General features: G+C 37.7%; 1 protein-coding gene across 4 annotated transcripts; it reads left to right on the plus strand.

The window, feature by feature from the left end:
- The first annotated feature begins 527 nt into the window (after positions 1–527).
- On the plus strand, positions 528–21425 carry osbpl1a (oxysterol binding protein-like 1A). Of its 4 annotated transcripts, none has more exons than XR_004775682.1 (29): positions 528–879; positions 2905–3030; positions 3173–3258; positions 3394–3468; positions 3757–3868; positions 4148–4233; positions 4886–5030; positions 5527–5594; positions 5988–6032; positions 6192–6265; positions 6442–6505; positions 6620–6715; positions 6871–6993; positions 7661–7742; positions 8616–8722; positions 9419–9584; positions 11409–11604; positions 13226–13301; positions 13753–13887; positions 14296–14393; positions 14534–14716; positions 14990–15097; positions 15379–15468; positions 15871–15997; positions 16568–16681; positions 16863–17024; positions 18655–18745; positions 20034–20048; positions 20259–20332. XR_004775682.1 is itself a non-coding variant. In XM_027005546.2 (29 exons), the coding sequence occupies exons 2-29, from the start codon at positions 2907–2909 to the stop codon at positions 20359–20361; spliced, it is 2913 nt and encodes a 970-aa protein (XP_026861347.2). In that variant the 5' UTR covers positions 528–879; positions 2905–2906; the 3' UTR covers positions 20362–21425. The 4 variants fall into 4 exon arrangements, 2 of the variants coding, with proteins under 2 accessions (XP_026861347.2, XP_026861349.2); XM_027005546.2 differs by having other exon boundaries at positions 16863–16986; positions 20259–21425; XR_003410333.2 differs by lacking the exon at positions 20034–20048 and having other exon boundaries at positions 20259–20344.
- Positions 21426–23384: the final 1959 nt, after the last annotated feature.

Genomic DNA, 23384 nt, shown 5'->3' on the forward strand with positions numbered 1-23384 from the left:
AGACTAAATCGAGGCAATGGAATCAGAGGGGCGTAAACTACATTTGACAAATTTTACAGGATAGCACAAATAAATTGCAGCCATACTGTGTCCTGTCTGTTTATTAATGCGCGTTTTTACAATTTATTAAAAAATTCTATCTGATCTTTTTGCCATTAGATAGACCTCATCAAGAGTTTTAATTTTATATATCTAACTGCCTTTCACCCAAAATGTCACTTACGCCCCTCTGCTCCTCGAAATTTCGTCTTGTTTAAATCTTTTAAATGTTGCCATTTAATGGCATGTGGACATTGTGAATTAAGATTAATAATAAATGAATTAATAAAAACTGTGATCTGGTAATACCAACAGTGCAGTACGACAGTAAATATATATACCTATGCACGTTTTCTGAAATATTCCTGGGGCACCAAGTTGGTTACGTTTTCAAAACATGATTGACAAGTTAGTTTTTACGCCTGCTTTTATTATGCTTGCTTTTCAAAACCCGGAAGTATGTTTTACTTCTGTTGACATTGGTCAGCTGTGAAGGTGTTGGATCTGCTGTTTGGCTGTAATTTTGTTTTGATTGCATTGCCCCCACCCCCACCCACCTTGTGAAAAAATGTGGAAAAAAACTGAATATCGCACGTAACAAAACCATGTCAGGAGGATTTATTAGAGAGATCAACCAGGAAAGAATCCAGGCATGTGTTGCTTATGATGTGCCAACAGGAAGGCTGCAAGTCTTATGCATGAAAATCACATGCTTTTCTTCTATTTTTTCGTAACTTAAAAAAATTTCCTAATGTCCACTTTCCGCCTTCGGTCTCAACGCTATCAGTCATGGTAGAGTTTCATTCAAAATCAAAAGACGGGTTAAAACAACAGATACCGGTAAGTCGCCAACCGAGTGTAGGATTATACTAAAAGCAAAAATATATTCGTAAACATGTCGCAAGCTTTCTTTTTTCTTGTTTTTCTTATCTCTGGCCAAAGGGTGGGTACTACAAAGTTAAAAATGCATGTCTAAAATGTTTTGGTGAATAGTTTTAAAAGTCTTATTCTTTGTTTTAAAGTATGAAAATGGTAAACGTTCATGTCTTTCACGTGATGCTTTTCTTCACGTGAACTTGGGTATCACTCGTAGCCTGTAGCCTAAAGCAACATTCGTCTGTAACAACGAAGTGACCATTAATAGACCAATCTTTTCAAAATAAAGACTTTTTTCATACACTACACGTTGATGGTTATTGATAAAGCTTTTAACCCCGTCTATCTCCGAGAGCATACTGGTATGTCTTCACAGATCAATTGCTTTAATCATTGCAGGGGTCAAGCCTAGGTAACCTACAGGTTTATAACCCAGTCTTTAACCAAGCTTGTCATGAAATATCTATATGTTACTGATACTATAGTAATGAGGACAGATCTTTGGCAATCAAAGAAGGTCATTGTTTTTCAGATTGTTACAAAAGTAAACTGTCAAAGTAATAAGAAATTACTTAACCATGTTATTAACAAAATAGCCTTGAGAAAGTGAAGATTCTTGACGGTAATTTTGGGGAAGACTAAACATACAAATTGTCAGTTTTATGGATGACTAAACAGGCCTATATAGCTACACAGAGAAGCTCTGTCAGTTGTTAACTGTAATAGAAAATCAATCATATTTTTTGAACATCTCTGATATGAATGAACTAATAAGCATAACAGTTTAACCAAGAAAATGGTTCAAAACACGAAACATTATGCTCATATCTGTGTTTTTGAAACCTTGAGTTTTCTGATTTCATGGATCTTCTCATGTTGCTTGAGGTCTTTGTAACCAAAGCTGCCATTCGTAGGATTGCCAAGAGCTTTTGTGTAGAGCTGGATGAGAAAGAATGCCACTGTGAGGTTTAGTATTTAAACCTCAGTAAATGAGACGATAAAAAACACATCAGCTCATGTGTGTAAAATATGCCTGTTATTTAAAGTAGGCTATGCTGACCCTTTGAGAGATTCATTTCATGTAGCATATTGCAAATCAAGTTCCTGATTTACCAACATTTATTTCACTGTTCAGTCAGGCAGTGATTAATGTGTTTCCAGTTTGATCATAAACTTGATCATTTGTGTATCAGATTAATTTAACTGTGCTACAGGGTTTCAACAACCTGGCCTTAAGAGTTCTGTTTTTCAGTTGCACCACCAGTCATGGCTCGTCAGAATAAGTTGTATGAGATATGTAGTGAAGCATGATTGACACTAGAGGGTAATACAAGCATATTTCCACTCTGACCAAATGTCTAGTCTGATTCTTTTTTTAAATTTTATTTATTATGGTTTTTTTTTTTTTGTCATAGTGTTGACCTTTGGCGTTTCAGTATTGTATTCTTACAGGATGCCATTTAAACCTCTCCAATTCCAGCTCTGGAGTAGACCCAGATTTGTTCATAATAGGCCTATGCATTTTATGGACCCATTATGTCACTTAAAAGGCAGCCCACAAACATTCCTCTTTCTCATTCAAAGAGAACTGTATGAGATAAATGTGCTTCTAATACGGTTAGCGTATTTTCAGTCATATCTGTCATATGTGGAATGAGTTGAAAAGTTTAACCTGTTTGACTGGTCTGATAGCTGTGTCAGACTACTTACTGCCTTAATCTATTTTAAATCTGATTGCTACCTCTATAAATCTATTATTTCTACAGTACAGTGCATGCAGTTACTCCCTGGAATCTTGTGTGTGTGTGTGTGTGTGTGTGTGTGTGTGTGTGTATGTATGTATATATGTGTATGTGTATATATATATATATATATATATATATATATATATATATATATATATATATATATATATATATATATATATATATATATATATAAGCATACTGTGTAACTGTGCACTAATGTTTCTCTTTTTGACCTTAATAGTAATGGAGGAGCTAGATCCAGAGGAACAGTTCCTCCAGGATGCCAGAAATGGAAACCTGGAAGGGATTCAGAAGCTTTTGATGTCCAAAATAAAGGACGAAACAAAAATTGACATCAATTGTAAAGGTATGGTGTATGTTGTTCTGAGTAAGCCCCTTATTTTAGCAAATACTTATCTGAGATAAATGGATCTGTCTAAAATGAATATTAAGTGTTCATAAGATACTGCATAGAGAAATTTCATCGTAACAGTTTATCTTTATTTCAGGCAAGAATAGGTCAAATTTTGGCTGGACTCCTCTTCATCTAGCCTGTTATTTTGGGCACAAAGATGTTGTAGAAGAATTGCTGAAGGTAAATGCCATTTGGCTTTACAGCTTGAAAAATCTTAGGGAGTGCATCAGAATCAGCTTAATTTTTTTTAACTAAATGGGGAAAATACATAAACGTGTAACTAAGTGGTAAAGGTTTCACTGAATCGCTTTTTAGGCTGGAGCAGATGCAAATTTGACAAACAATGTTGGAGACACACCGCTCCATAAAGCAGCCTTCACAGGGAGAAAGGTACCCATTAACATATCTTAATAGCAGTTTTGCTTGGTTGCATGAACTCAGAAGTTGAATTGACTAAGCAGTAAATTACCATAAACAGAGGTAGACGCAGCTGGAACATGTTAATTTCATATTACTGTGTCCTTGTGGTTATTATAATAGCTTTGTGAAAATGTCTGGCAGGTTTATGAAAAATGCTGGAAATCAAAGCTATCCTCAACACACACTATTCTATGCAAATATGCATTATGATGTTATGATGATAATGGAATATTTGTCCATTTCTACCACTCTGTCTAGGAAGTAGTCATGTTGCTTCTTCAGTATGATGCTTGTGCTTCAGTCATAAATGGAACAGCACAGATTCCTAAAGATATTACCCATAACGAGGAGATCAGAAGCATGTTGGAGGGTAAGCAGGCAGCCTTCTCAATTTTAGTGCACATGAAACCCTTAACTCTTGGTTTATTATTTAGTTATTAAGCTTAAAGCATGTCGTTTGAATTATTCATTTGAGTAAGTAATTTGTATTGTTCAGTAACTCCAATGAAATGAACATGAAAGGTGTGTACCAGAGTGAAGAATAGTGAATTTCTTTATCTTTTTCATTTTCTTAAAGCTCCGTGACTTTGCGTCTCGATCGGCTTTCTCAGTGACATGTATGTTCGTTTGTTTGTTTTTGCTATGCCAGCTGCCGAGCGGACCGAGGAGAGAAAACTGGCGGAGCAGCTGTTGGAATCGGCGCGAGAAGGGGCCACAACCACCCTCTTAAAACTGGTACCAGTCTTACTGACATGTTGATGTCCTAAATCAATGTATAACATTTGCTGTGGCAGGTTTTAGTTCCTCTTTTTAAAAAGGCTGCTTTATTATTTTTCCCTCCAATATTGATCCTGTTATGCCAAATTCTTTCTTAAAACAAGCTGATAATCTACTTGCCCAATCCCTGTAGTTCTGACTGTTATGCAGTAATTGTGCTGTTTCCGTGCACTTTGTGTGAGTTACGTTGGTATTTATAAAACCTTCTTTATAAACTTTAGAAAGCAGCCAAGAAACTGATCAGTTCAAACACTTACAAATGTGCCCCAGGTCTGTTATTTATCTTTTATCTTTTGTTCATTTTTGAAAAATTCTTCAAAATACTGAAATGAACATTGACAGTGAAGTCCTGCAACTTGAATGAACAACATTTACTCTGTGATGCTGGAATATTTGCTCTGTGGTTAACTTGGAGCTGAAAGATTTTTTTTCCCTCATTATCTTCAGTACTAAAGACTAATTCATAAAGTTCAAAGTATCTGTCAGGCGTACACGAAGTCTGATTCCTGATTGCAGTCTGATGTGTTGTTTAGAAGTTGCTGTTAATGGCTACTGACAACTGAACATGCCTGATCTTTGAATCTTAACTTGTTTTATTGGGTTTTTGTAGCTAAATGGGGAAAAACCTCCCAACATCAACTGTACGGACCTTCTCGGCAACACACCTCTGCACTGTGCTGCTTACAGGGGCCAGAAACAGTGCGCAGTTAAACTCCTCCATAATGGGGCCAACCCCAATATCAGGAACAAGAATGGTAACAAAACACCATCATCCACAGATCGAGTTATTACAGTACTCTAGAACAAACACAAAAACTAAAACAACAAAAATACTTTTGTTAGACTAAATAAATAATAAAAATATAACTTTGATAAAAAAATTAACAAAGCTAACAACAACAATAATAATAATAATAATAAAAGCATTGATCTGTCTGGAATGCTATTTTATTTTTTAATTCATTAAGTGTTACGAAGTGAAAAACTGGCATTTTCAGCTTGTAAAGATAAAAAGCTAGTAAAAATGCTAATATAGATGGTATATGCTGCATATTACAGGCTACAAATCTGGGTACTACAGTTTAAACTAAAATATTTAAAAGTAAAAAAAAAATAGACATATCATACTGCAGCATCATTTAATTTGCTTGCACTTCCAGTTGGATGTAGTGAGGTGTACAGTAAGTGTGTAATTAGAAATGAGAATGCTTCAGTCTCCTGCTTTATTTTTAATCAACGGCTTCCTTTCAGGTCAGACTGCGTTTGATCTGGTGAAGGACACAGAAATGAAGCAGATCCTAGAGGGTAACGTGATGAAAGTAAGCTCAGCAGTGCAGCTTCACCCCAACGAAGATTGCGTGCCTGCCTGTCTACATTACACATATACATTATACCGTTACATAACAGTTGACATTTTAATGCACAGAAGTGTTAAGGAAGTCTAAGATGTAAAAAGGTTATGCTATGAAGGGACCACATAATGTACTATTATGTCATTAGTTGCTGCTAACATTTATAGCAATTATAAAAATTATAAAAAAGTGATACATAGTGTGAATTTAAGTTTGTGATGCCTATTGTGCATTTTATATACATTACAATATGTATTGCATTACAAAGGCCCTAGATCCAGATATTTACCTATATTTATCTTAATATATGTATGCTATCAAAATAATCCCAAATGTATTATTATTTTTTTTTTAATGTAGGGTACTAGACGCTATGTTCAGATGTTTGAAGGACCTCTTTGGAAGGTATGATGGTAAACTAGTAAACACCGCTGGTCAGTGGTAGAGTACAGGTCTTTGTGGCCTTCAGTGACACTTATGGTAGTGATGAGAGTTATTGACGGTCCAAATAAATAATTTTATTACTAAATCTTTTTGAACATCTTATTACTGTATCTGTTTCAGAGCACACGATTCTTTCGATGGCGGTCTTACTGGGTAGTTCTTCAAGATGGCGTCTTGTCATGGTACTCAAAGCAGTGAGTATTGTAGAAGAACTGTTTGATACCAATTGTAATATGCTTTAGTTAGAATTGTCATTTTAAATACTTATGAAACAGTAACAGTTATACTGACAGTCATAATGATGTTCAGAGATTGATACATTTTGTTGTTTTTAATTGATCATTAATGCCTCCCTCCATTCTCAATTTAGGCCAGATGCGGCTTCCAACGGTCAGAGGCAAGGATGCAAACCCCTAACTCGAGCCCAGTGTAGTGTAAGACCAAACCATCAATAACCACAAAATACAGAATAAATGTGAATAATTACAAAATGAATAATATCCATATTCTTTTATTTTGAATGTTAACATGTAGTTTTGCCCCTGCAGATTAAAGAAAGCTGCTATTTTACACTCAAATGCTTTGATGATAGCATCCATCATTTTAAAGTCTCACCAAAGGATGACCCAGAAGCCGCCAGAAAAGTGAGTGCACTTTAGTTATTGCCAGACGTTTCCTCACAATCAAGACTGAAGGAACACTCACACACTTTGTGGTCTTAAAAAAGGAAGCTGTATTGTACTCTGTGCATGTTTCTTGATTATCAGATGTTGTTGTGTGTATGTGTGGGTCTTTGCAGAAATGGCTGGAGGCTATAGAGGAGCACTCGGCGTTCAGCACTCACTACTGCTCACAGGAGCAGATCAGTGAGGAAGATGAGGATGAGCGGATGTCTTTGTGCGAACTAACTGACTCATTGCAGGTGAGGAAGGAGCAGTTTAAATTTGATTCTTCTTTTTCCTCTCTTTCTCTGTCTAAATGCAACATTGCTTAGAGGTGTTAATGTCACTATTTTATTTAATATTTTAATGTTGTCTTTCTCTTACCTTTAAAGATCAATTTAATACTTAATATTCACTTAATATTAATGTGACTTCTGTAAAATCATGAATTTTTGCACTGACCTAGCACATTAAACTCCTGTCATGGAAGGCCTGAATTCAGCTCAGTTTGTTGAGATTGCTCCCCTAGATCTATTGAGTCAGGCATGTTTGAGCAGGGAATCACCAAACTGTGCTGGGCTCTGCCTCTCCAGAACTATAGTTTAACACCCCAAACCTACCACATTTGTCTAATGCCCAGTTACTGCTCTGTTTGCCTGGTAGTACTAGTAACACCAAGATCATGTTCCCAGGGATAAATGGATGCAAAAATATATGCAAGTCTCTTTCTGATAAATGTATATAATATAGTTCAAATCCAGACCTATTTTAACCTGCTTGGGACATTGTACTATTGCAAATCCAAACTGCTAGTCAACAGCTGTGGGATTTGGACAGCTGTGTAACTGATCCCCATTTCTCTTTCTTTGTCTTACCCCACTCCTCTGTTTGTCATCACTTCCACCTCTGTTGTTCTGCCATTGCCAGCGAGCTGAGACGTGTCACAGGAAGCTGGAGACAGAGGTGTTGGCCCTCCTTGCAATGGTGAAAGACGATGGACTCACTGAACGTTAGAGAAGTTGCACTTTTGTTTTTAACTTTTGAAAATTTAATTACTTTTTTTTTTCTAAGTCTGAGCCAAACTTGTATAGCAAAGGTAGCTTTCCCACAGTGGGGAATGTTAAGGATTTGGGAAGTAAATGGTTTCATTTCATAGAGTTAGCTGGCTAAGCTCAGAGAGTGCGTCTAGAGAAGCTTGGGGCCGAGGGCCTCAGTCAGGGTCACGGAACAGAAACTTTCGGCTGAATTCTAACCCATAAATGAACTTCTGTTCTGGGAGCCTGTGTATGTGTGCATTACTGTGTGTTCATGTATGGGGTCGGGGCTCATTAAAATTGCTGTTAAAAAAAAAAAAGAATTTCAAAAAAGAATACAGATGACACACATTTTTAAAAATGTAACCCTAATCCAGAAATAGTGTTTGTTTATAAAATTCATATTACTTACAAGTAGTAATGCATAGGCTGAAGAAATGAAGGTATAATGCACATGATATACAGAGAATTGATTGTACTACATTGTGACCTCTACATCTTTGAACTACTGTACACTGTAGTTACTCTCTGGAATATATATATATATATATATATATATATATATATATATATATATATATATATATATATATATATATATATATATATATATATATAATATACACACACACACACACACACACACACACACACACACAGAAACAGGATGCAGTGTCATGCGAATCACCAAACAAATTTCAGTGCCAACAGCTCCCCCTTGTGGTGAATTATGTTAAACATGAATGTGTCAGTTGCAAGCCAGGTCTATTGGGTGCTTTTCCTCTAAAAATACACAATGACAAGGTTTAAAACCAAACATATGTGTGTGTGTGCGTGCGTGTGTGCAGGCCTCCCTGCTCCTTTTGTACAGAAACTGCGAGAAATGTGTGAAGCTTCCAGCGAGACCTGCTCAGCTTTCCGCCACTGTCTGGACCTCTTCTCCAAACAGGAGGGGGTATGGGACACACCTCACCTCACCTGAGACTGAAGGGATAGCCAAGCAGTGCTAATATTGCTAATGTTGCATGTTAGCTTCCTTAGCATTCAACTATCCCTTGAGGTTTTTTGTTATAAGAGGGCACAAGGATATAAATGAGTTTAAGTGATCTCAAGTGTAGACAAAATGGGCTCCAGTGTGAACAGGACTGTATGTGTTATTTGTGGTAAAGCTCTGTCATCTTGTCAAACTCAAACAGCTCATGTGCTGTAGACCTCTTAAACTGGCATTTAAACCAGCATCTTATAGTTGGAAAGGTTGAAGGCTGTGGGGGAAGGTGACTGATGACCCACTGTGATGCTTCACTGTGCTGTAAACAAAATCTGTGCAGTAAACAGCATCTGTAGAAAAGGCCTTGTGATAGTGTTGCTCTGTGTATAAGACATGATGGCGTTCCCTCAAGGTGATTACATGATGTTTGGGGGCATTGTACTAACAGACATAATGATGGAGAAAACTTCCATTATAACTTATATATAATCATTTAGGACTATATCGGATTGTAGAAGCACTGTGCTGTATGCATGATACCCACACTTTTCTAATGAATTCAAAGGTCAACATTTAATGTATCCATAGCATTAATGTTAATTCCACATTATTTGGTTTACGTGTGTGTGTGTGTGTGTGTGTTACTGTGTTTTACTTATAAAGGTGCACAATCTGAAACTGGAGCAGGAAGTGGAGAAGAACAAGATTCTGGCAGAGGCTCTCCAGGCTCTGGCCACGGAGCACCATGATCTGGAACAGTCTGTGGTGCGAGGTTCCTCCCCGCGCAGTGCTGTGGTGAGCGAAGATGACTTCTACGACGCACTGTCTGGTTAGTGCCCCCACCAGCTCACACTTTCAGCTGATTCGTAGTATTTCTTTATTTAAGCTGTTTACCCAGAATTAGGATATATCTGAACTATTGTAATATTAATAACAGTTACCATGATGCATGTCGATTTGTTGATTTTATTGATGTTTAATACAATGATAAAAACACAGCTTGTCAGAAATGTCTACATATGTACTGTGGTGCTTGAAAGTTTGTGAACCCTTTAGAAGATTCTATAACCCTTTAGAAGTGAGTGGCAAAAGTATGCAGGCCTTATGGATTAGCAGATCAGTGGGATGACAATCAGGTGTGAGTGGATACCTTGTTTGTGGAACATGTTCATAGAATTGTATCATGGCACGAACAAAGGAGATTTCTGAGGACCTTCTCAGAAGAGATGTTTATGCTCATCAGGCTGGAAAAGGTTACAAAACCATCACTAAAGAGTTTGGATTCCACCAATCCACAGTCAGATTGTGTACAAATGGAGGAAATTAAAGACCATTGTTACCTCCCCGAGGAGTGGTCGACCAGCACAGATCACAGCAAGAACAAGGCATGTAATAGTCCATGAGGTCACAAAGGAACCCAAGGTAACTTCTAAGCAACTAAAGGCTTTTCTCACGTTGGCTAAGGTTAATGTCCATGTGTCCACCATCAGGCGAACACTTAACAGCAATGGTGAGTATGGTAGGGTGGCGAAGAGAAAGCTGCTGCTCTCCAAAAAGAACATTGCTGAATGTCTGCTGTTTGTTAAAGATCACATGGGCAAGCCAGAAGGCCATTGGAACAATGTTTTGCAGACAGATGAAACCAAGATAGACCTGTTTTGGTTTAAATGAGAATCGTTATGTTTGGAGAAAGGAAAACGCTGCATTACAGCATTAAATCCTCATCCCTTCTGTGAAACATGATGGTGGAAGTCTCATGGTTTGGGCTTGTTTTGCCGCATCTGGGCCAGGATAGCTTGCTATCATTGATGGAACAATGAATGAACATTGAATTCGAGTCATGCTGTCAAATTCTAAAGGAAAATGTCAGGCCATCTGTCTGTGAGCTAAGCACAGAAGTCATTCTACCAAAGAGTGGTTAAGAATAAAGTTAAGGTTTTGGTATTGCCAAGGGAAAGTTCTAACCTTAATCCAATAAAAATGTTGTGGAAGGACCTGAAGCAAGCAGTTCATGGGGGGGAAACCTACCAACATAACTGAGTTGAAGCTGTTTTGTAATGGAAGAATGGGCTAAAATTCCTCCAAGCCGATGGGTAGGATTAATCCACAATTACTGGAAATGTTTAGTCGTAGTTATTGCTGCACAAAGGGGTCACACTAGATACTGAAAGCCAAGGTTCACATACATTTGCCATTCACATACTTTACATACCTTTGCAACAGATATGTAATATTGGATCATTAAATAAATAAATAAATAAAGAGTCTAATCTCTTTGTCTCTTTTGTTTGATTCGGTTCTCGTTATCTGCTTTTAGGACTTGTGTGAAAGTCTAATGACATTTTAGGTCAGATTTATGCAGAAATATATAAACTTTCAAAGGCTTCACAAACTTTCAAGCACCACTGTAATGTTTTTGGTGAGTGGAGCTAAACAGGTTTCCACCAATCAGTACCTCTATTACTTTGGTAAAACCAAAGTGCTAAGTAAATTATCCTGTGTGACGTTTGCACTCTCATTACTCTGTCATGCCAGGCTCCTTTAAAGACCATCTGATACTCTGATCTGGTTTCATCAGGTAGACACGACTCTTGCCTGTGGCAGGTTGCTCTGTTTATCTTCTGCCTCTTCTGTGACCGTGCGTGTGCTGCAGATTCAGACACAGAGTGTTCCCTGAGCGGCCTGGAGTTCAGCTGCTCGTTGCCGGACGGGCGCAAGGGCAGTGACGGCCTGTACTGCAGTGCGCGCAGTTGCCTTGCAGGGAGGATGTCCCAGGAGGACCGCCGAGGGGATGAAGAGGAGGAGGAGGAGAAGGAGGAGTCCAGAGTCAATGGAGTCAAGAAGCACAGGTGAGTGATGAACACACGCGCACACACACTTTGTAAAATGTTCAAACAAATGAAATCTGTCATTTTCTCATTTTACTAAAGTACAGTATATTTTGGTGCATGTTTCGATTACGATCACCGAGAAATCCCCCTCAACAAAGCTTTGTCTCAAAGTAAAAGTTAATGCTGCTAGAGCATATGCCCTGTAGTTATTACTGTTAAATTTTCCGGGTTTGTCTGCTATCTTAAGTACTTCTTTGGGACATCTTTAATTGTTTCCCATCCCCTTCCCCTGTTTTGTTTTGGTCGTATCTTACGATGAATAATTTAGGGGCAGTAGGCAGAGCAGAAGCTCACAGTGAAGGATTTAAAGATTGATGAGATAGTCGAATGTAATAGCCAGTAATCTGATCTTATACTGATACTGTATGTCAACAGACAGACCGTACGCTAATGAAAATCTAATTAAATCATTTTCAAACCTAATAAAGCCTAATAAAACTTGCTTTTATCTATTTGTGATTTTTCCCAAATGGGTTTGTTACTTAGAGGACTGTTTTTCTGACAGTTAGTAACATTCCTCACATTCAGGAAACTGTGGATATACATGAAACATGATTCTTCGGCATGGGTTTTACCTGGTCTTGTATTGTCTGGGAGATTTTGGTGTGGTGGACTTCACTATATTCACCTTCTCCTTCCTGCTGGTGTTCTACTCTTTCATGCTTACACTGTCATATATGAGAAATGAAGCTAGGTAGATTACAGTGGATTTCAATCCCAACCTGCACGACCCTAAGCGCTGGATATTTTAGTGTTTTCTTTACGTTAACACAGCTAAATCAACTCAATAAATAACTGTTAAAGCCAGTTTCAAGAGCTGAGTACATACGTTATAACAGGACCCTCATCGCACAAAGATAAACATCTCCAACGTCTTTGGAGTCTCTCTGGATCATATGACTGTATGCGGACTGTAAAATGTTTAACTGTGAAATAAAAAATATGTATTATTTAAAATTGACCAAGCCAAACATGTATTTAATATTGCATTTATACATTTATTTTGTCATAGTTGTTTCACTTGGAATGTTGTATTATAGCAATCTAATGAAGCTAAACCTTCTTTCTAAGACATGTACCTGATACCGATAGTGCTTGAGACCTGTAATAAGATATAAAGCATCTATTACCAGTGTGGGAGTTCCAGTTTAGACAAGCTTCATCTCTGTGCATGAATTAATCGACCCAATAACTATACTGGTTCCTTTTTTTGGTTTTCTAAAATAGTAAAAGATTACTTCATGTCTATACCAGCACTGTCCAAACCAGTTTTTATATGTTTAATGCCTGGGTGTAATGTTTAGATGCCCCTAAAAGCCTTTTTAAACATCATTAGGTTTGTTAAGAAGATTATGGTCTAGTTTGGTGATTATGGTGAAGGGTTGGCCTCCCTGGCCCTATTGAGTTATCTTGAGTACTGCCTTTGACTGACAGATACTTTGTTAAAATCTTGTTCATGTTTCTCTGGTACCTGTTAGTTCCAAACCTGGTCTACTGCAAGCTTTGAGTGAAGAATATTCATCCAGTTGTTAGTCCAATGCACTCATCCTTCTGTGTTTTGTTTTTGGTCCTTCCCAAGAACAAGTTTACCAGCCCAAATGTTTTCCAGAAATGACTTCAGCATCTGGAGTATACTAAGGAAATGCATCGGAATGGTAAATATCATTAACCATTGTCTTTAGTTCTAAATTACAGTGTTAGCTGATGCAATTGAATATTTGAGTACTAGACAATTAGGTAATTTATTCATTCATTAGTAACTTTTCATTAGTAACAGTTCCTTATGAAGGTGTTTTTTTTTGTTTTTTTTTGTTGGTGCCAAAATAACTGCTATAAAAGTGCATCTTTTATTCACTTTTGCTTTTATTGTGTGAAATTCTATGCTTCTGAATCTTCAGTCATGTGTTTAGGCATATGCAGTAATCTCAGTTTCAGTTTCTGAACCAGATATTGCCACATGTGGTTCCATGTGGCTTTGGAGCCACATGGGCGGCTCTGTTCCTTGGGAGCTAAAAGGCCACTGATGCAGTAACTTGTCATGTCTCTGCACAGCATGACAGCGCTACCCTACACCTACACTGACTAGTTTTTCTCCCTACCTCTTAGGAGCTGTCTAAGATCACCATGCCAGTTATCTTCAATGAGCCACTGAGTTTCTTACAGAGACTCACAGAATACATGGAACATACCCATCTCATTCACCAAGCTAATGTCTCCACAGACTCCACAGAAAGAATGAAGGTAACACAGTCGGTTGCCTTCAGAACTGGCACCATGACAAGATCAAAAGGAAATGGGAAGAAATACTGTTGTTGTCAGTGGGTGTTATTGTTCTCATATTGTTCAGTCCCTTTATTATAAAATTCTAATTTGAAGTAACACTAGCAATACTAATCACTTTTAAAGTCATGGGTTTTTTTGGTCATTTGAACGTAATTGTGCTATTACAATTTTCAGTCACAGGGCGTTCTCAAAATAGTACTTTTGACCATTGGTCAGAGTGGTAAAATGATCTTAGGAAATGTGTGTGTGTGTGTGTGTGTGTGTGTGTGTGTGTGTGTGTGTGTGTGTGTGTGTGTGTGTGTGTGTGTGTGTGTGTGTGTGTGTGTGTGTGTGTGTGTGTGTGTGTGTGTGTGTGTGTGTGTTTAGTGCGTGGCAGCATTCACAGTGTCCGCAGTAGCATCTCAGTGGGAGAGGACTGGTAAACCTTTTAACCCATTGCTGGGAGAGACCTATGAACTGGTCAGGTAAGCACCAAATGTGCCCATGCACTCAATATGAATGTCATTTTGTACCTCTAATAAGTAAGTGATTTTTGTAGAACTTTGAACTTGTCCTATCTGCTCTTTCCATGTACCATTTTATACGTAAATGTCTGTTTATATAGAGAGGATCTGGGATTCCGTTTGGCATCAGAGCAGGTGAGCCACCATCCTCCTGTTAGTGCTTTCCATGCTGAGGGCCTGCAGAAGGACTTTGTTTTCCATGGTTCCATCTACCCAAAGCTGAAGTTCTGGGGCAAAAGTGTGGAGGCCGAGCCAAAGGGCATTATGACCCTGGAGCTGCCCAAGTAAGTGTGCACAGCCCTGCAGTGAAGCAGGTTGGATGCTTTATGGTTTTAAGAATTGCTGTCTACCCAACTACTGCTTAAGAGACCTGCATACTGTCAAGAATTTATTCTCTTTAGGTCATGGATCTTTTTTATATGACTTATTTTCAGTCAATTAATACCGTAAACACTATGAATTAACTCACTACCACTTAATATAATTTAGTCATATCTTGAGCCATAGGTTTTATTCAGCACTGGTGATTTTGCTGTCCATTACATATCATCTACCAGGTATAATGAGGCCTACACCTGGACAAACCCAACGTGTTGCGTTCACAACATTATTGTGGGGCAGCTGTGGATCGAGCAGTATGGCAATGTGGAGGTGATTAACCACAGGTAGGGGGATATGGAATCATTGCTACTCCTTCACATCCAGTCATCTATACACACTACTTATTCTGGTTAATCATTGATTGTCATTGATCACTTACATTAATCTGTGCTATTGAAATAAGCAGGATGGGATGTATGGAAGTATATATTAATTATTGTAAGTACAAGAATGAAATAAAGGCTGTAATTTATATACATTGTATACAATGCACCTTATTTATTTTATGTTATGTCATTGTTGGGTAAATTGAAAGCTGTTTTCTAATGCTTCCCATTTCCAACAGGACTGGTGAGAAGTGCTTCCTCACCTTCAAGCCCTGTGGGCTTTTTGGAAAGGAACTGCACAAGGTGGAAGGCTACATCACAGACAAAAGGTAGGTATCACTTTAGTTGAAATAACAGTTTGCCATCTTCTTGACCTACCTATTGCCATGGCCATATTTGTGCTCATCTACATGGAGGCTAGGTGAAGTGACTACCCTAAAAATTGTCCTGGTGTGGTGAATGACTACATGCTTGCATGTCAAGTGATGCATGGCTCTCTGTCCTGGGTGTTATCTTCTCTCCCCTTTTCTAAGCCCAATGCAGTCCCGCTGGGGTGTGTGATATCTGGTTGAGAGTATGCAATGTGCAATTGGCTGCCGCTTCTGACCGTTGTGTTAATGATGTAAAAGCATTGTGTTGTGTGTTGATTGTGAATGTGTCCCTGGGTACTGAGAAAGTCACTATGTAAATGTAACTTCATATCATATATCATATATCATCCATTTGTGCAGCAAAAAGAAAGTGTGCATGCTGTATGGCAAGTGGACGGAGTGCATGTATGCGGTGGATCCGGCGACATTTGAGGTGCACAAGAAGAACGAGAAGAAGGTAGCAGAGGAGAAGAAAAGCAGCAAACAGGTGTAGCCTCCTTTAAGATACCAAATGAGTGAGAGCAAACCCCATGTATAACAAACACCATCATAAGCTCTTCCAGTAATGATCTGATGTTCTAAAATCTATGGATTCAAAGGCCTTCCTGTAATTATTAGCACACAGGGACAGGTAAGTTTCAGAAAGTTGGTCTTCCCCAGGGTTTTGTTACATTACCCTGGCTTTGTTAATTGACTCAGGTCTGCAAATGGAGAAGAATTATGAATTAGAAATTAAATTATAAATATGAGAATTTATGAATGAATTGGAATTAGCACTTTTACTTTTTGAACTTTTACACCTTTGCATGATGGTACACAGCAAGGCTGTTTTTTTTTCTTTTCTAAAATAGAAAATGGAATTGTTTTAACCGAAATCCAATGGACTTGGCTCAAATGCATTTTTTAGCAGGTCATGTGGTTAAATTTGGATCGAAACTGAACTCTGTATGTTTCCAAGAACAGGGCTGCTGTATATACTTTTAGCACTTAGGTACTATTCATATTGCTGTTATAAATGCCTACAAAGCAGGCTCAAATGCTTCTCCATGCTTCTCAGGGGACCAGTGTGGATGCTGAGGAGAGCCCACAGCCAGGAAGTGACTCTCTGGATGTGATTCCTGGAAGCCAGTTGCTGTGGAGGATCTCCCCAAGACCTGCCAACTCTGCTCAGGTATCTCGCCAACCCAAACACACTCACTCCCTCACTCTTTCTTCTTCTCAAGGAGAACTTTGGAGGGTACTCTATAATGCAGGCTCACATACTTTTGTAACTCTTGGAAAATCCACAAACGCTAACTCTTACACATTAATGCTGAGTTTCCTCTGGCTTGGGTGCCTTGTGTCTATCACAGATGTACAGTTTCACTTCGTTTGCGATGCAGCTGAATGAGCTGGATGAAGAGACAGAGGCTGTGATCCCCAAAACCGACTGTAGACTGAGACCAGACATCCGCGCAATGGAGAACGGAGACATTGGTAATCTACAAGCTGGCATTGAGAAGGCCAGTGTGCTGGTACCCAAATTCTGCATTCCAGTTCAACATTATTGGCTGTTTCACTAAAACTCAAAATGTGTCTTTGGCATGTATATAATAATGGGTCAGTAAAATGTGTAAGTACAGTACTTCTAGAGGCAATAACATGGCAGAGGCTATTGGGAGCACTAACAATATTGAGCCAAATTCATAAAACGTATTGCCAAATTTGTTGCCATGATGTTAACAGAAAATGGCAGCGCGGAAACATGTTTCCTCTGTTACAAACCGATCTCCAGCTGGTTCACAAAAACAAATGTGGGAAGCGATGAGTAGTGCTTTTAGTCAAAACTCATATTAAGCTTTGTCACAAAAAGTGCTTATGTGGACCGTGGTAGCTCAGTGGTTAAGGTACTCAACTAGTAATCAGAAGGTTGCTATTTCAAGCCCCACCACTGCCAAGTTGCCACAGTTGGGCCCCTGAGCAAGACCCTTAATCTGCAATTGCTCAAGTTGTATTCAGTCATAGCTGTAAATTGCTTTGGATAAAAGTGTCAGCTAAATGCCATAAATGTAAATGTCATGTAATGGGCTTAGCAGTCCTCATCAAAAACCCTGTCAGCATTAGTTCCTGAAAGGTCTGTATAAATACACCTGTAATTACAAAAATTAAAAGAGGGTAACGCCACCTACCAACAACATCAAGGAGCTATTTATAGAGACCCAAACACCTGTTTGCCATTATGTCCCATTCAGTCCAACCCTGCCTCCTTCACCACAACACAAAATGTACTTGAGTCACCAGGGTTGTTGCACCTCATTCATAAATGTGAATTGCTATGGTATTTTACCATTTGTGTGATATATGCAAACGTGATTTAGTTTTGTTTTTATTTGCATATGATATTAGAAATTCACAGCTACAACGCTTCATAAACAATTCCATCTGAAACTTTCTGATGGTAAATTTCCCTGTAAGAAGCCGATGTAGGTTGAAAGATCTTTTTCTCTATCAATGTTTGGTCACACATGCAAACAACAACAAAATACTGCACATACACCAATTTAGTTAATTGACAAATGACAGAATTACATAAATGACATAGATTTGACATATATTAATATTTAGTTTGTACCGAGGAAGAAACTATAAACAGATATAGCCTGAGCAGAGATACACCTTTTCTGCTCTACCATAATTTAGAAAAAAACTGAAGTCATTGACTCAACCATGCCGTTCCCTTCTTGGTAAAAGTTACAAACCTTTGTATTTTTATACAACTTGTCTAATGACAGGTTAGTTACTTGGCACTGGTCATTATTAAGTATATACACAGTTATATATTGATTTTTGATTAATTTTCACCTTGGGCACAGCTGAATTTACCACAGTGGTACATTTACCCCACCTTGGTGATGTTATGAATAGAAATTAAATACCTTGTCACATATTTTGCATGGCATAGCACAGTTCTCATCAAGTTTTATAAATCTGGTCGACAGTATTTACTTAACAAAGAGTAATTAATTCATGCCAGTCACGTTTATTGCTCATAATGTGGATTTTGTGTGACTTGGAACTACCATGATGATGATGATGATGATGATGATGATAATATCCTATAAATTAGTAGTGACCTTAATTTTAACCTCTGCCCTGTGCCATCAGACATGGCAAGTGAGGAGAAGAAGCGTCTAGAGGAGAAGCAAAGAGCAGCACGGAAGGGCCGCTCCAAGCCAGAAGAGGAGTGTAAAACAAGGTGTGTTTGTTTTTCCTCTACTTGCTCTCTTTAGTGACTGGCTATACGTTACCCTGCTTGAGTTCAAGTGTGTGTGTCATGCGGAAGGATCAGATTCTTGCGGATAATATAGATAGCATTTTTACTGGCAGATGGATCATCAAAAAATGAAGTCAAATAACATGCCAAGATCAAAACTGAAAAAATGGGATTACCAGTGCGAAGGAACATCAGTTAGGGGTCAAAAACAAGCTGAATAAAAGCCAGAAACGCAATAAACCAAGATAACAAATCCAAAATGGGACAATAAAAAATGTTAGAGCTGAGTCCAGGCATAGAAAAACGCAATCAATGCACAGGAATGCTAAATACACAATGGAAACGCTTGGTGTACACAAGGCAATATGTCACAAAGTCATAAAGAAACACAGAGTCTTCTTAAGAACAGGTGAAACTACTTAGTATTCCAGGGATAATCATAAAAATAGCCTAACAAATTGCTTTACATGAACTTCATGAACTCACTTTTCACTTGCTGCCTTATATATTGCATCCCTTGACAGATGCCTTTGATAATCAATGCTATTCAGTTCATCTGTCAGTGGTTTTAATGTTATGGCTGATTGTGGTCAGATTTTAACATGATAAACATAACACGCACATGTGCGCTACGGTGCTGCAGAGCACCATTCACTTCCCCTTTTTATATGAAACTGAATGTTACCTTTTATGGCTGTTTTGTCAGAATGGAAAAAGAACAAGAAAGGAATCATTGTAGCACCCATTTCTGACATGATTTTGAATGACTTATTGCTGGATATTTGAGTGCAAACTGTGCAGCTTAATAAAACTTGTGGGAAAATGTTGGTTATTTATGTTGAGGGAAAATAGCTTAGTGGAAGTAGCACAATTTCTATCAAATTGTACTTAACATAAAAATAAAGTGTAACAACAAAAATACACAAGCATGATCTAAAAGGACCTTCAACCAAAAACCAAACACGCAGTTTACTTAAAAGTTTATTAATTTGTTCAGTTTGGTCTATTGATGTGGAAGGACAATATGTAAATACCTCAGGGGTCACAGAATGTGTTTTAACTATATCCTTCTTAATTTCTATATTTACTGCTTCCTAATACTGTCTTAATACTGTACTACTAATACTGTTTTGGCTAACATTTAAAACACATTTCTCTCATTTTGTCTTTCCCTCTCTGTTTCTCTCTCTCTCTCTCTCTCTCTCTCTCTCTCTCTCTCTCTCTCTCACTCTTAAAAACTCTCATGTGTCTTTGCTATGGTGGGCATCAGAAACTTCAGCCCCAGGTTTGAGCAGCAAGTTGTTTTATATTTAGTTTTGTGCATTTGAATTGCATGTTTGAAGCTTATTTCTAGTGCTTTTTACTCGTATTGTCTCAAAGCAGATTTACAGAAATCTGAGTCTAACTTCCATGCTTACTTCCTACCAGCAGTGTAAGTTATTCATGCACCGCCTTTCTGGATAATAACGCTGTCTTTTATTGTCCTTTTGATCAGGTGGTTTCAACAGGGCTCAAACCCATATACTGACGGTCCAGACTGGCTGTTCTCCACTGCATACTGGAATCGGGATTATTCCCAAGTGCCCGATATTTACTGATCACATTCTATTAACTTCGGACTAAGATTTGGGATCCATGGGCAATGTCTATGGTGGACTTGATCCGTTCTCTTGGAAGCTGTCTCTGGGAGAGGTGCAGCCTTGAATTCCTTATTTAATGATTCCTTATTTAATGATTTGTTATTTTTTCATTCAGTTTCATCATGTGTAGTATATATGGCAGCAATGTATGTAGATGAGGAGAGATGGTTACCACTTTGTATATACTAACATCAATATTAAATTATTTTGTTGTTTGTGATGGCAATTTACAACAAGCAGGATTCTGATGAGAAAAGACTTTCTCTACTTTAAAATATATAACAAGATCATTCTTTTCTAAACATACAGGGCAGGTTTTCCAGACACGGAAACTTGGCCTAGTCTCAAATTAAATTTCAGTGCCAGTAGTAAATCACCACTGGAAATTCTTTTTAGCCTAGTCTTCGGTTTAATCTGAAATTTGGGAAACTGATTCATAATGTTGAATCAGAAAGTTTCAGAGAAACACTATTCGTTCTGAACCATGTACGATGTACTATGTACCAAGCCTGGTAATAGAGGATATCAGTTCTTGATGCTGCTGTTTATTTCAGAGTCTTTTAATTTTTTCTGAAAGGCCCTAATAGTTTAAGAAGTCTTATACTGTGTTTTAAAGATATCCTTACTGTAGAAGTGTTGATTTGCAAATTCCTTTTTAAAAAAAAAAATCATTTTAGATTGATGTGGACTAAATAGGGACTCGTGCTAGTCATATGTTTTCACAAGTAGTAACATATGTTGTTTGTGTGAGTGTATGATTTAAAGATATTTACAATCTACAATCTATATTTGTTTAGCACCAACTGCCTCTGGCAGTTAAAGCAGGTGTAAAGTTTGGCATGTTCCTTCATAAGTGCTTAATACAACCTGTTTTATTCCATGTTCATTTGGATTTGAGTTAGTGCATGTCTGTTTTATAGTATTACTTAAATATGTAAATTATTCATTGGAATTACTTGTGTATATATAGCAGAATGCATATCTACATTTACATCACTGCTAAATAAAACCCTTAACAGAAACATCAAGATTTGTGTGATTTAAGTTCACAGCTCTAAAAAATGTAAGGCTTGCCACATGGTTGCCTGATTTTTTTATTTTGAAAACATAATCAACATAATGAATATATTTGCTTGAATTTGATACAATTTGACCTAATTGTATTTATGACATGGGTGTTACCCAAATATATTTAACTGATTACTATTACAAATTGACAATATTTTGTGACAACTTGTACAGGTGAATTCTTACTTTAAACTGAATTGTAGTTGTTGTTTCCACATGTACTAACTATTAATATCCTGTATGTTTAATATCTAAATGGGGTAGAATACCTTTAATGTAAACATAAATGTAGGTTGATAAGAACACTTCCAGTAATGTTACCTAATGGTGGTTTAACAAATTTAGGGTAAGATGTGGGGTTTTGAGATCCAGTAATGAACCATTGTGCATGTCAAGCTCTCATACATTCCCTACCCCTGCTAAGGATCCCAACAAACTGGGCAGGGTATGCATTATTAAACAACTTGTAATATTCTAAACTTTGTAAAGTCAATTTCAGTTTTTATAACACTATATTCAGAAGCCATTCTAAACTTTCCCGGAGCAATAAAAAGTATCCTCTGCAAATAACACACATTTTACAAATTTATACAGTTTACAAAAATAACTTATATTTTAGGGCCTAACAATGAACATTGTGGAACTCTACAAGTAACCAACAAATAGGTTTTAACATTATTTATGTACATCAAGGTAACTTCTTAGCCATGAGTATGCTATCCATCCAATACCATTTCTTTCCAGTTTCTTCATTACTAAATCATGATCAAAAGTATCAATGATTTTTAAAAATCTATAAAAACTCCTTGCAATTCTAAACGGACAGAGGCAGGATGCAAAAGCTGAGTAGAGTGCTATTCATTAAGGGAAAATCCATTACAAAATGACAACTAAACATGAAGAAAACAGATCAGGAACCTAAACAGGTTTGACAAGCTTGTTGGGAGCATGCTCTGCCCTGGAGATCTCCGTGTAGCTGGAAATGTCCCAAAATTCTCCCGGGAAGTATGGACGATTCCCCGATGCTAGTACTGTTACCACCTGATTGACAAGAGGGGCCCAGTCTTCCAGAGGGGGTGCTGTCCTGCACTTGATTGAAGAGGTATCCAGGAGAGGTCCCATCAAAGCAACGGAGCACTGCTTCCATGCTATCTTAGCATGTTGATTTGGAGGACTCCATTGAAGCAAAAGGGCTTGCCTCAGCTCTTCCATTGGTGAAACTGGACCCTATTACATGAACAGGAAAATAAGAATTTACATCGAACACAAAGGAATTACAAGACAGTGAGGAGGACCTGAGGACAGTGTATGCAATCTATGTTTACTGTAATGTCCATTGGAAGGTGATCAATTCCACATGGAGTCAACTTGTCTATCCGGTTCATAATGTAATCCATGAGATGTCCTAAGGATGCTGTAGAAACATCTGGGCAATTCATGAATACATCTGGGCAGTCCTTTTAGTAAGCAAGGCTGACTAACCAAACTACATGAAACAATGTAAGTATACTATTGTATGTCTTAGATCTTCAGTTGATTTTAAAATGATCATAAAAAGAAAAATTGAGGATCACAAATCATAGTGTAGCAAAAATATTACATTTTATGAATTATTGGAAGGAGGCACCAACCTAAATATAGGGAAAAACTATCACTATTACATGTGAGTTACCAAAGGTTTATTAACGTTATCTCAGTCCCATTTCTAAATTAGCTCATATTTTGTGCAGTGACTGAATACCATTGCTTCAAATATATTTGCCACAATGACCAACTTGATGAATAATGTGAAGTTTATTGAAATCGTAAGACAGGTTTTATAAGCTACTATTGCAGACTTGGCTCAGGTTTACAGAATCCCTAACAAATGACAATAAAGGGAGAAAAGAAAGGGGGAATGAGAAAACAAAGGA

This window comes from Electrophorus electricus, chromosome 26, assembly GCF_013358815.1.
Source record: "Electrophorus electricus isolate fEleEle1 chromosome 26, fEleEle1.pri, whole genome shotgun sequence".
Lineage (NCBI taxonomy): Eukaryota > Metazoa > Chordata > Actinopteri > Gymnotiformes > Gymnotidae > Electrophorus > Electrophorus electricus.